The 14760-nt window shown below is 38.7% G+C and overlaps 1 protein-coding gene across 3 annotated transcripts in view; it reads right to left on the bottom strand.

Annotated features, from left to right (window-relative positions):
* Positions 1 to 14760, bottom strand: part of LOC145509654 (uncharacterized) — a 641798-nt gene that overhangs the window by 34095 nt on the left and 592943 nt on the right. Inside the window, exon 1 of one of the 3 annotated variants that reach the window (XM_081498876.1) lies at positions 7352 to 7518. The exons of 1 other annotated variant lie outside the window; for it this stretch is intronic. In XM_081498876.1, coding sequence (XP_081355002.1) covers positions 7352 to 7363 — 12 coding nt within the window. In that variant the 5' untranslated portion in view covers positions 7364 to 7518. Of the gene's footprint in view, positions 1 to 7351; positions 7519 to 14760 lie in introns of those variants that run through there. One more of the 3 variants, XR_014056279.1, reaches the window with a different exon arrangement.

The following is a 14760-nucleotide window of genomic DNA, read 5'->3' as shown; positions in this document are numbered from 1 at the left end:
CTATTTGGAACCAGTCTGTTGTTCCATGTCCAGTTCTAACTGTTGCTTCCTGACCTGCATACAGGTTTCTCAAGAGACAGGTCAGATGGTCTGGTATTCCCATCTCTTTCAGAATTATCCACAGTTTATTGTGATCCACACAGTCAAAGGCTTTGGCATAGTCAATAAAGCAGAAATAGATGTTTTTCTGGAACTCTCTTGCTTTTTCGATGATCCAGCGGATATTGGCAATTTGATCTCTGGTTCCTCTGCCTTTTCTAAAACCAGCTTGAACATCTGGAAGTTCATGGTTCACGTATTGCTGAAGCCTGGCTTGGAGAATTTTGAGCATTACTTTACTAGCATGTGAGATGAGTGCAATTGTGCGGTAGTTTGAGCATTCTTTGGCATTGCCTTTCTTTGGGATTGGAATGAAAACTGGCCTTTTCCAGTCCTGTGGCCACTGCTGAGTTTTCCAAATTTGCTGGCATATCGAGTGCAGCACTTTCACAGCATCATCTTTGAGGATTTGAAATAGCTCAACTGGAATTCCATCACCTCCACTAGCTTTGTTCGTAGTGATGCTTTCTAAGGCCCACTTGACTTCACATTCCAGGATGTCTGGCTCTAGGTGAGTGATCACACCATCGTGATTATCTGGGTCATGAAGATCTTTTTTGTACAGTTCTTCTGTGTATTCTTGCCATCTCTTCTTAATATCTTCTGCTTCTGTTATATATATATATATATTGCTAAGACCAGTGTCAAAGAGTGTACTGCCTATATTTTCTTCTAAAAGCTTTATGGTTTCAAGCCTTACATTTAAGACTTTAATCCATTCTAAGTATACCTTTGTGTATGTTGTGAGAGTAGTCCAGTTTCATTCTTTTGCATGTGGCTGGCCAGTTTTCCCAACATCATTTATAAAAAAGGTTGTCTTTCCCCTATTGCATATTCTTGCCTCATTTGTTGTAGATTAATTGACCATATAAATGTGGATTCATTTCTGGGCTCTCTATTCTGTACCATTGATCAATGTGTCTGTTTTTGTGCCAAAACCACACTGCTTTGGTGATTGTAGCTTTGTAGTAAAGTTTGAAATCAGGGAACATGGTATTTTCACTTTTGTTCTATTTCCCAAGGTTCTTTTGGCTATTTGTGGTCTTTTGTGTTACATACACACAAATACATAAATATTTTAGAATTATTTTAGTTCTGTGAAAAATGCCATTTGTATTTTTATAGGAACTTCATCGAATCTGTACATTACCTAGGTACTATGTTCATTTTAATTATATTCTTCCAGTACTGAGCATAATGTATCTTTTGCATAATGTATCATTCCATTTGTTTATGTCATTTCAGTTTTGTTCATCAGTGTCGTATAGTTTTCTGAGTATAGGTCTTTTATCTCCTTAGTTAGATTGATTCCTAGATATTTTATTCTTTTTGATGAGATTATAAATTGAATTGTTTTCTTAATTTTTCTTTCTTTAACTCATTGTTAGAGTATAGAAACACAACAAATTTCTCTATATTAATTTTGTATCCTGCAGCTTTGCTGAATTCATTGATGAGTCCTAATACTTTTTTTGGTGACATCCTTAGAACTTTCTATACATAGCATCATGACATTGCAAACAGTGATCACATTACTTCTTCCTTTCCAATTTGACTCCTTTCCTTTTATTTGCCTTATTTAATTGTTGTGATTAGTACTTTGAATACTATTAATATGTTGAATAAATGTGATGAGAGAAGGTCTTGTCTTGTTCCTGATCTTAGAGGAAATGTTTTCAGTTTTAATCATTGAGTATGATGTTAGCTGTGAGTTTGTCATTTATGGCCTTTCTTATGTTGAGAAATGTTCCCCCATACACACTTTGTTGAGAGTTTTTATCATATCAGTGTTGAAGTCTGTCAAAAGCTTTTTTTGTACGATTAAGATCATGTAATTTTTATTCTTTACTTTGTAAACTTGGTACATTACATTGATTTTCATTCATTTTTTAAAAAATTATCTGTTGAGAATCTATTTTGTGCATATAACTTTAAGAAAGCAAAGATAAACAAAATAAACATGAATTTTGCCCTTATGGACCTAGTATGAAAAGAGACATAAAATAAGTAATTAAACACATATCTAATCAATCTCATAACAATAAATAAAACAAAACATAAATATAACAAAGGAAAAATAGAGGTTGCTATGAAAATGCATATTAAGGTAACCTGCACAATCAATATGCAGAAATTAAATCAAATTAAACCACTAAATTATCACAAATTTATTAAATACCTGCATACATGTACCTGGCCTCCCAGGAGGCTCAGTGAGGAAAGAATCCACCTGAAATGCAGGAGACTCACGTTCCTGACTCAGGTCAGGAAGGTCCCCTGGAGGAGGGAATGGTAACTCACTCGAGTATTCTTGCCTGGAGAATCATATGGACAGAGGAGCCTGGAGGGCTACAGTCCGTGGGGTCGCAGAGAGTCAGACGTGACTGAAGGGAACTGAGCATGCACGCACGCATGCATGTACCTACAGAAGTTTTTCACAGCAGTCACTTAAGTGAGAGAAGAGAGAACATGATTTCTTTATTTATTCAGGAAAATTAAAAAAAAATATGAGTATCGGGCTCTTTGTAATATTTGAAATATGAATATGAAATAATAATTTATGGGAAGAATTTTAAATGTTCAGTTAAAACATATGATTTACTATAAAACATGTATCAGCTTAATTCCATTTAAGGAATCAAATGAACGTTTTTGGGTTAATTTCTACTAATGGGGGTCAAGTGAAATGTGTGTTTTCAGTTTTAAATATCAGATTTTTTTTAAAGCACAAAGAAGTTTTAAGTAAACAACTTTTGGCATTAGCCTTTAAAAAGCCTGTGATACATTGAAAAAGTGAATAGCATTATTTGAAAATGTTAAGCATTTCCCAGAACAACCAAACACAAGAGCTATTTATCTACAATTTCATCTATAATTATTCATAAAAATAGATTTATAATACATGGCAGGATTCTTGGGTAAGTCTAGATATAGAGTATTCTATTTCAAGATTAAGCTAGAATTTTTAAAGTAGCATTTAGTCCTTGGCCATTAAGTTATTGATAATGGAGCTACCATTTCTTCACCAAGTTAACTATCGAAAGAACAAGCATCTACTGAATTCTCACTGTGTGCCTTATGGTAGTCACTTTGGCATATGCGAAGACAAGGTCATGGTTTCTGTATTGAGAAAAACAGCATTTTGGAGAAAATATGTGTAATTCAGGAAATCCAGTATTTACATGCTTAGTTGTTAAACTGTTTGAAATAGACAAGAAGTTAAAAATGAGTTTTGGGGATGAATAATGGAGAGAGGTTTTCATGGTGAGAATTGTCAAATGGTTTCATTGAGAAGGGAGGATGTGTGCTCAATTTAACTTAAAATATGCTTGAGATTGCCAGAAAGGGAAGGAAATCATTCACTGCAAGGATTCTGTATATATGGAGGATGGGATAAGATTAATGATCTTTGAATCCAGTAAGCTAGTACCCGGGAGGGCCTGAATGGTCTACTATGGAGCAGGCATTCACTCCAAACTCCAAGACTTGATTTTGCTTCCCAGGCTGGAACCTACTCAGAGGAAACATGTGTGGACTTGCTGATCATTTTTGACACAGAGCAGATCAGTCTGATCCAAAATGTTGCCCAGAACAGTAACTTGGCTGGTTGATGGCATTTACTTGGTGATTTAGTTTCATATTTTCAAGTAGAATAGGATATTTCAGTGAATAAAATTGTGTAATTCCAGACACATAGATTCTTTATCCCATCTAGTTTAAAAAACTTTTTTTGTGGTCTTATAAATAGATCATCAAAGCAAGACATTGACTGTAATTTTGCATTTTAGTGTGGATATTGTAAGAAATGGTAGTGGTTTTCATGGACCCTATAGGCACATTATGTGCTCATTTGCTAAGTCGTGTCCAACTCTTTGCAGCCCCACAGACTGTAGCCCATCAGGCTCCTCCATGCATGGGATTTCCCAGCAAGGATACTGGAGTGGGTTGCCATTTCCTCCTCCAGAGTCACATTACTGGTAAATAATTTGTAAAATGTTTAGCTTATGCTGGTCCTTGTGAGAGAATTGTGGTGTTTGGTGGATTATGTGACATTAGAGGGTTTGAGTGTCTTATTCTCTCCAGAGTGCTACAGACATTTGTTAATCATAGGTGTTTGGGTACAGTAAACACAAAATAACCCACGGAAATACAATTTAGGTTTGAAAAATAACGCATATATCCATCTCAGACGCTCACATTGTATATGTTGCATCAGAAACCAGAAAGGGAATCAAAGTGTCTATGGACAGAATGAAAGAGAAAAAGCACGCTGCGAGAGGGAGAGAGAAAATCAAGCTGCCGGCAGAGCGAGACGCTCGAGTGCTTCGTGGAAGAGGGAAGATTAAACCCCCAGCTTTCTCATGGGTGACAAGGGGTGACGATTGCTCAGTGTTGTTTGGGGGCTGATACCAGGCAGAACAGAGCCAACGTGGAGCCTTTTCTCCTTGAGCCAGCATGACCAAATAGCACAGCGAGCTGGTAACAAGCATGCATCATTTGGAGCTTGCTTTCTGTTGTTACTTTTCTTTAAATCTCTGTTGTCAGGAAAGCAAACCTTTGACTGAGGGAAGCGATCCATTGAACATGCAGGAATCAGGATGGATAAGAGGGCTTGTGTTACTTAATCTTGATCATAATTTTCACATCCTCACCGGGAGGAGATACAAAAATACCTTACAGCCTCTTCTAGAGGCCTCGTATGCATTAGCAGAATTGACATTAGACATTAGTCACGTCTTCCAAGTATTGGAAGATTCCCTGCAGAGTCAACTCTGGGGTTCTATTAAGAAAACACAATTTGTGTATAAAATCTATATAATTGATAGGATATTCTGCAGGCATTCGAATGAGGTAGCTGTCTTTATACTGCCATGTAATAAGTTTTTGAGAATTCTTAAGTAACTAAAGGATCAAAACAGAGCTCATAGTAAGAAATATCTGAGCATCAACATGATAGACCATACATATGTATTATCTGTTGACCGGAAATAAATAGATTGCCAGATAGTTCCCTAGCAAAGGTGTGTTTATTTGAGATCAACAGAAAATTACAATTGAAGGTTTGCAACCACGGAGAGCCACATGCAAGCCGCCACAGGTCAAGGGAAGAACACTTTTACAACAGAAGAGAAGTCAGAAGGGCTATAGCAAACAGAGTCCGTGGCTTTTGTTTGGCTAAGTCGTTGCTAGGAAGAAGAGGGGTCTTTATTCTTCCTATTGGTCTCTCTGTTTTCCCAGGGCCTGGGAGCTCCCCCTTCTGATCTCCTGACTGTATTTGAATTTTTTCCTGACTCTATTCTAGATTTCAAATCTACTTGAGATAGATTTTTTTTACATATCTACTTATGAAAGGATAACAAAATTGATTATCCTCCACAGCGTCACTGTACAGGCAGACAGGAGAACTAAGTACGTGGCAGAAATCTTTCGCTTATAATAAGTTCTAGATGAATTGCTACTTACAACAATGGCTTAAAGAATTTATATACACATTTCTTAAATGATCAACATTATTTTAAATTATATTTATGCACATGGAAACATTTAAAAGAATGCCAAGGAAATATAGAACAAATATTAAAGTTTAGCTGTTTATTACTGAAATTGCAAATACAGAGGATGATTTTTCCCCTATCTATACTTAAAATGGTACTGTATTCTCCATTATCTATTAGGGAACTTGAAGTCTTCCTGAAGTTTCAGGAAGTGTGATATTTTAAAACTGCTATATAGGTTATATGAATTAACATTATTTGTGCATAAGTGAAAGTGAAGTCGCTCAGTTGTGTCTGACTCTTTGCGATTCCATGGACTGTAGCCTACTGGGCTCCTCCGTCCATGGGATTTCCTAGGCAAGAATACTGGAATGGGTTGCCATTTCCTTCTCCAGGAGACCTTCCTGACCCAGGGATTGAACCTGGGTCTCCTACATTGTAGGCAGAATTGTAGGCTTTACCATCTGAGCCACCTGGGAACTCATCATTTGTGCAAAAGTAGTTGACAAACTCCAATATATGCAAGATCAAAAAATTAATAAATATTTAAAGAACAAATATGTAATTTTATATCAAGATCAGTGGCTGTAGGTTGTTTTTACTTCTCTCCTACGTAATTGCTCATACTGTCCTTCTCTCCTTCCTTTTTCAATTCTTGTTTACTTCTCAGAAAGCACAGAAGTTATGAATATGGCAATATTTGATCATTTATACTCTTTTGCTGAGGATGGTGAAAATAATTTAATACAAGAACACCTGGGTTACTGTGCTTCACTTTACTGTAGTTTGTAGTTATTGCATTTTTTACAAATTAAAGGTTTGTGGTCATAGTGCATTAAGCAAGTCTATTGGTACCATTTTTCTAATAGCATTTGTTCATTTCCTGTCTCCATGTCACAGTTTGGTAATTTTCTAAGTATTTCAAGTTTTTTCATTATTATTATATTATGGTGGCCTGTGAATAATGGTTTTTTATTATTTTTAAATTAATGTTTATTTGAGTATAGCTGATTTACAATGCTGTGTTAGTTTCAGGTGTACACAAGGTGAATCGGTTATACATATATTTTCTTGTTGTTCAGTCAAGTCATGTCCAATTGTTTGCAAGCCCATGGACTTGTAGCATAACAGGTTTCCCTATCCCTCATCATCTCCTGGAGTTTGCTCAAGTTCATGTCCATTGAATCAGTGATGCCATCCAATCATCTCATCCACTGTTGTCCCCTTCTCCTCCCGCCTTCCATCTTTCCCAGCATCAGGGTCTTTTCCAATAAGTCATTTCTTCACATCAGGTGGCCAAAGTATTGCAGCTTCATCTTCAACATCAGTCCTTCCAATGAACACCCAGGACTAATCTCCTTTAGGATGGACTGGTTGGATCTCCTTGCAGTCCAAGGGACTCTCAAGAGTCTTCTCCAACACCACAGTTCAAAAGCATCAATTCTTCAGTGCTCAGCTTTCTTTACTGTCCACCTCGTACATCAGTAGATGACTACTGGAAAGACCATAGCCTTGATTATACAGATCTTTGTCTGCAAAGTGATGTCTTTGCTTTTTAATGTACTGTCTAGGTTTGTCATAGCTCTTCTGCAAAGAAGCAGTCATCCTCTAAACTCATGGCTGCAGTCACCATCTGCAGTGATTTTAGACCTCAAGAAGAGGAAATCTGTCACTGCTTCCACCCATTCCCCTTCTGTTTGCCATGAAGTGTGGGGCCCAGATGCCTGGCTCTACAAATGGAATGTAAGCTTGCTTACCTGCTTTGCCATGCAGTTGTATAGAGTGCACAACCAACAAAACTTCACGTATCATTCTTCTGTGTTTATCTAATTCCAGGCCAAATAGAAGAGACTGGCAATATAATTTCACAGTGTAGGATGCAGACACTCTCATTTTGGCATTCTCCCGAGTTTATAATGCATGCCTGGTTTGCAAAAAGGCAAATAATTAATAGGAAAGTGATATTCTCTGTTTCAATCTTCACATCTTTAAAAGCAATATAAATATCCTGTTATGGGATAGGAGAAGCAGAAGCTTTACGACAGAAGTATTTAGGCTCTTGTACATTTCTTCTATACAAATTTCATAATATTATGTTCAGTTGGAATTGTCTGTATATTTTTTCTGCTCACTCCCAAAACCTTCTCCTTAAAGGTACGGAGAATGCATTTCACATTTGAGTTCCAATCAAAGAGCACAGTGCCTGGCATATAGTTGGCACTGAATGGACACATGATATTCCTGATTTCTCTCTATCTTAATTCCTTGATAAATACTGAAGGAGAGGATCTGGGATATAAATTGTGCAATTACAACATGTAGATTCTTTCTAATGAGACAAACAGAAGTGTTTTCTGGACTCCATTTCTATTCAAGACTACTATAGTTGTGTAGCATACCTTAATTTTTATGAAGACTATATATACCTTGCATTACTATAATAATAATCATTACAATTTTAATACCAAGGCTCTTTTACTTTATAAACTTTTTCTCCTATTCCTGGACTTTGAGTAAGAAAATTGTGTCAGTCATTACTAATTATGTGATATTGAGTGGCTACATAAAGACTTCAAGCTCAGAGTTATATTTCATTATGTTAGAAATATATGAGAATATATTTTCACTTGCGATTGTTACATTTGTTCAACTTCTATACAAATGCAACATACTTTGAATACCCATTGGTAACATAGCTGTGTAGTAAAGATATGTTAACCTGGCAAATTGTAGCTTGGCTTTGAAATAGAAAAATGGGCTTGAACATGCCCAGAATAGGATTAAACTGGAAGAAACAACAGACTGCATTCAAAGTATAATTGTGTTCAGCCCATGATTTCACACACCTTGCAGCCAGTGTTGTGCTTAATGTTTATGTAATGCATGTGGTGCTTCGTTGTTTGCTTTCTGATCTCTCATTCAAAGTATTCTTGTGTGAAGGACATTATAGAATTTGTAAACCACAGTATAGAAAAGGGCTCTTGAGAACATTTAAACTTTAGTTGGTAAAGAATCCACCTGCAATGCAGGCGACCTGGGTTGGATTCCCTGGGTCGGAAAGATCCTCTGGAGGAGGGCATGGCAACCCACTCCAGTGTTCTTGCCTGGAGAATTCCCACGGACAGAAGAGCTTGGTGGGCTGTAGTCCATGGGGTTGCAAAGAGTCAGACATGACTGAAGGACTAAGCCCAGCAAACCTTCTAGCCAGGCTTACTGCTTGAATTAGTAAGACAACTTTTGTAGCCTTACCATTGGGAGTTGCCATTCGCCATTTAAATCCTTTTCCATTTGCTGGAAAACTTCATTGCTGTTGATAAGGAATCAAGTAGAAAATTGGAGACTTGGATATGAAACTCTCGTGATTGTTTAGCATAAGTGAACATTTTTGTTTTGGGTCTGAAATAGACTCCCTATGTCTATTTTAAGAAACGCTTATAGTGTAAATATGTCATTCATGATTCTTCAAAAATGAGCTTGGAAATGGTCTATATTTAAATCTAAAAAGAGCCCATGACAAAAATGATACTAACTATAGCGCTTACGATGTTTTGTGTCATCTAGAGAGAAAAACATAGAGCTGTCCTGACTTCCTCTGGTAATTAGCACCTCTTTTATGGAAGCATAAAGTGTTCTCATGGTAATGCTGTAAGAAGTCATTTGGTTTGTATCAACTGCTGAAATTACTTTGGATGTTGTTACTAAAAATAGTGAGATAGGTACGTAGACTCAGGGTGCAGTAGCTTGGCACATGCCTGCCTAAACCTGGCACTCTTCTGAGGTTCAGATTAAAGGTCTGATTTCGTAGTTTTGTCGTTCACACCAAGGGAAGGTCATTGACTGATATCCCTTCAGTTCCTTTTATGCAGGTGACAAAAGGAGAATGTCTCAAAGAAAGGAGGTCAGGGTGGAAGAATGAGGGAGGAAGCAAAAATTAGGGAGAGAGCTGAATTTTTTAACCTGGATTTATATTATTTGCAATTATTTTTAATCCTTTTAACCATTTGATATACCATTATTTTTACCCTTGCCAGGTTAAAGGTTAATCTGGTGAGTTCCATAAATTGGGTGGATGAATTCATCCTTTTAAGCTTTTTAAAAGCAAAATAATTTTTCAATGATACCTCTATATCATTGTGAACAAGATCAATGCCAGGGAAGGGGTGGGGGGAAGCAAGATAAAAGACAGGAGGAAAGAAAGAAAAATGAGAAGGAAAAGTCTCCTTTAAGCTTTTTTACTTTTAGAGATGGTGAGACGCTCTGCTCTTTTTCAACTCAGCGAATCTCTTAACTTTTTCTTACTATTCGTTTTTGCTATTGTTGTTCATTCTTGTCTCTTGGCTCTTTGCTGTCTTCTCATTTCCCTTTCCAAATTTTCATCTTTTCAAAGCCCTCATGTTACAGTTTAAAATTATTATTGTAATACTGACTGCTAAAACCCTTCCTTTCATTCCAGTTTCCATTGGTGTGGTTAGGGCTGATGAATGTGTGAACACCAACCCTTTCTAACCCTGGGTGTGGCCTCCCTCCACTAGGAAAAAGGGTTTCCTGAAGTCCTTTTCTCAGTGCCAGTCCTGGGATGGGGTTAAATGTCCTTGGATCACATAATGTTGGCCAACTGGCCAATCTTTGTCTGGGAACATGTTAAGCTTTAAAACTTTCCCAATAATGCCATGATGGTTCAGCTGGTGACAGGTGGAAAAACCAGTCCTGATTTTAGAACAAAAGTCAGTGCTGCTTGCAATTAGTAGTCATGAGAATAGGTTCAAGTGTCAGTGGACAGATTTAAGTGGATATCATAGTTTGTTCATGTAGTGAACACAGTTCTAATAGGTCAACTGACCATTTTCACTTTCTGGGCAGACAGAATGACCATATTCACATTCTAATTCAGAGTTCATGGGGGACCATGGAACTGCAGAAGGAACTCTGCACCTCCAGTCTGCAACAGTTATGAGTTAGTGTGTTTCTTTCTCAGCTGCCTCCCTCACTTGCACTGTCTTGACTATCCCAGAAATCATAGAAGGCAGGCACCAGAAAAAGAAGCAATATCTCTTTCCACCTGCATTGAAATTTTCATAAATGAGAAATTTTTATAGTATTAAAATCAGCTCAGTTCAGCTGCTCGGTTGTGTCTCTTTGTGACCCCATGGACTGCAGCACGCCAGGCTTTACTCAAACTCATGTCCATCGAATCGGTGATGCCATCCAACCATCCCATTCTCTGTCGACCCCTTCTCCTCCTGCCTTCAATTTCTCCCAGCATCAGGGTCTTTTCCAGTGAGTCAGCTCTTTGCATCAAGTGGCCAAAGTATTGGAGTTTCAGCTTCAACATCAGTCCTTCCAATGAACACCCAGGACTGATCTCCTTCAGGATGGACTGGTTGGATCTTCTTGCAGTCCAAGGGACTCTCAAGAGTCTTCTCCAACACCACAGGTCAAAAGCATCAATTCTTTGGTGCTCAGCTTTCCTTATAGTCGAACTCTCACATCCATACATGATAGCTTTGACTAGATGGACCTTTATTGGCAAAGTAACGTCTCTGCTTTTCAATATGCTGTCTAGTTTGGTCATAGCTTTTCTTCCAAGGAGCAAGAATCTTTTAATTTCATAGCTGCAGTCACCATCTGCAGTGATTATAGAGCCCCCCAAAATAAAGTCTCTCACTGTTTGCATTGTTTCCCATTTATTTCCCTTGAAGTGATGGGACTGGATGCCATGATCTTAGTTTTCTGAATGTTGGGATTTAAGCCAGCTTTTTCACCCTCCTCTTTCACTTTCATCAAGAGGCTCTTTAGTTCTTTGCTTTCTGCCATAAAGGTGGTGTCATCTGCATATCTGAGGTTATTGATATTTCTCCTGGCTATCTTGATTCTGGCTTGTGCCTCTTCTAGCCTGGCATGTCACATGATGTACACTGCATATCAGTTAAATAAGCAGGGTGACAACATACAGTCTTGATATACTTCTTTCCTGATTTGGAAGCAGTCTGTTGTTCCATAGCCATTTCTAACTGTTGCTTCTTGATTTGCATACAGATTTCTCAGGAGGCAAGTAAAGTGGTCTGGTATTCCCATCTCTTAAAGAATTTTCCACAGTTTGTTGTGATCCACACAGTCACAGGCTTTGGGGTAGTCAATAAAGCAGAAGTAGATGCTTTTCTGGAACTTTCTTGCTTTTTCAATGATCCGTCGGATATTGGCAATTTGATCTCTGGTTCCTCTGCCTTTTCTAAATCAGCTTAAACATTGGGAAGTTCATGGTTCACATACTGTTGAAGCCTGCCTTGGAGAATTTTGAGCATTACTTTGCTAGTGTGTGAGATGCATGCAGTTGTGCAGTAGTTTGAACATTGTTTGACATTGTCTTTCTTTGGGATTGGAATGAAAACTGACCTTTTCCAGTCCTGTGGCCACTGCTGTTTTCCAAATTTGCTGGCATATTGAGTGCAGCACTATTTTGAAATAGCTCAACTGGAATTCCATCACCTCAACTAGGTTTGTTCATAGTGATGCTTCCTAAGGCCCAGTTGACTTTACATTCCAGGATGTTTGGTTCTAGGTAAGTGATCACACCATCATGGTTATCTGGGAAATTAAGATCTTTTTTGTATAGTTCTTCTGTGTATTCTTGACACCTCTTCTTAATATCTTCTGTTTCTGTAGGTCCACACCGTGTCTGTCCTTTATTGTGCCCATCTTTGCATGAAATGTTCGCTCGGTATCTCTAATTTTCTTGAAGAGATCTCTAGTCTTTCTCATTCTATTGATTTCCTCTATTTCTTTGCATTGTTCACTGAGAAAGGCTTTGTTATCTTTCCTTGCTATTCTTTGGAACTCTGCATTCAGATGATTATATCTTTCATTTTCTCCTTTTCCTTTAGCTTCTCTTCTTTTCTCAGCTATTTGTAAGTCGTCCTCAGATAACCATTTTGCCTTTTTGCATTTCCTTTTCTTTGGGATGGTCTTAGTCACTGCCTCCTGTACAATGTCAAGAACCTCTGTCCATAGTTCATCAGGCACTCTATCAGATCTAATCCCTTGAATCTATTTGTCACTTCCACTGTATAATTGTAAGGGATTTGATTTAGGTCATATCTGAATGGTCTAGCGGTTTTCCCTACTTTCTTTTTTTTTCCCCTACTTTCCTAAATTTAAGTCTGAATTTTGCAATAAGGAGTTCATGATCTGATCCACAGTCAGTTCCCGGTCTTGTTTTTGTTGACTGTATAGAGCTTCTTCATCTTTGGCTGCAAAGAATATAATCAATCTGATTTTGGCGTTGGCCATCTTGTGATGTCCATGTGTAGAATCTTCTCTTGTTGTTGGAAGAGAGTGTTTGCTATGACCAGTGGGTTCTCTTGGCAGAACTCTATTAGCCTTTGCCCTGCTTTGTTTTGTACTCCAAAGCCAAATTTGCCTGTTAATCCAGGTATCTCTTGACTTCCTACTTCTGCATTCAAGTCCTCTATACTGAAGAGGACATCTTTTTTTGGTGTTAGTTCTAGAAGGTCTTGTAGGTCTCCATAGAACCGTTCAACTTCAGCTTCTTCAGCGTTACTGGTCGGGGCATAGACTTGGATTACTGTGACATTGAATGGTTTGCCTTGCAACTGAAGAGAGATCATTCTGTCGTTTTTGAGACTGCATCCAAGAACTACATTTCGGACTCTTTTGTTGATTATGAGGGCTACTCCATTTCTTCTAAGCGATTCTTACCCACAGTAGTAGATATAATCGTCATCTGAGTTATATTCGCCCATTCCAGTCCATTAGTTCTCTGATTCCTAAAATGTTGATGTTCACTCTTGCCATCTCCTGTTTGACCACTTCCAATTTGCCTTGACTCATGGACCTAACATTCCAGGTTCCTATGCAGTATTGTTCTTTACAGCATCACACTTCACTTCCATCGCCAGTCATGTCCACCAGTGGGTGTTGTCTTCACTTTGGCTCTATCTCTTCATTCTTTCTGGAGTTATTTCTCCAGTCTTCTCCAGTAGCATATTGGGCTCCTAACGACCTGGGGAGTTCATCTTTTAGTGTTATATACTTTTGCCCTTTCATCCTGTTCATGGAGTTCTCAAGGCAAGAATACTGAAGTGGTTTGCCATTCCCTTCCCCAGTGGACCATGTTTTGTCAGAACTCTCCACCATGACCCGTCTGTCTTGGGTGACGTTACACATGAAACATGGCTCATGGTTTGATTGAGTTAGACTAGGCTGTGGTCCATGTGATCAGATTGGCTAGTTTTCTGTGATTGTGGTTTTCAGTCTGTCTGCCCTCTGATGGAGAAGGATAAGAGGCTTATGGAAGCTTCCTGATGGGAGAGATTGACTGGGGGAAACTGGGTCTTGTTCTGATGGGTGGGGCCATGATCAGTAAATTTTTAATCCAATTTTCTGCTGATGGGCAGGGCTGTGTTCCCTCCCTGTTGTTAGACCTGAGACCAAAGTATGGTGGAGGTAATGAAGATAATGGCAGCCTCCCTCAAAAGGTCCCACGCAGGTACTGCTCCAGTCAGTGCTCCTGACCCTGCAGCAGGCCACCTCCCACCCACGCCTCTGCCAGAGACTTCTGGACTTCACGGGCAAGTCTGGGTCAGTCTCTTGTGGGGTCACTGCTCCTCTCTCTTGGTCCTGGTGCACGCGAGGAGGCTTTGCTTTGCCCTCCAAGAGTACTTTGTAGTACTAAGTCCCTGATATTCCAGGATTTGTTAGTATAGCAGCACTTCCCTGGAAGAGGGCAGGGAACCCACTCCAGTGTTCCCTCCTAGAGAATCCCCGTAGACAGAGGCCCCTGGCATGCACAGTCCATGGGTCACTGAGAGTAGGTCATGACACAGCAGCTAAACACACACAGGGCACAGCAGCATTTACCTGGTTGTGACTACGTTTAGTGTCTTTGTCAGTTTAACAAATCAATTTAAAGTTGTCAGTTAGTAAGCCTGACTTCAGTTTTTTAGATGAACTTCCAAAGCATACATTACAGTTATGAGCTCAACAGCAGTTGCACAACTATGTTGAGAATCGTGCATGTATTTGACATCCTCAAAGTGTGTTATCGTTAGAAAAACATCGCAATGTGCTTTAGCAGTGAACGTGACTCCCACTTCCTCTTAAGAGCTCGTGATTAGTGTGACATCTGGGAAACTGCTCTTTAACGTGA

Source organism: Giraffa tippelskirchi, chromosome 6 (genome assembly GCF_054371585.1).
Source record: "Giraffa tippelskirchi isolate mGirTip1 chromosome 6, T2T-mGirTip1v1.2.pri, whole genome shotgun sequence".
In the NCBI taxonomy this organism is placed as follows: domain Eukaryota; kingdom Metazoa; phylum Chordata; class Mammalia; order Artiodactyla; family Giraffidae; genus Giraffa; species Giraffa tippelskirchi.
Note: the sequence above shows the minus strand (reverse complement) of the source record. Positions and strands in the feature narration are given on the sequence as shown.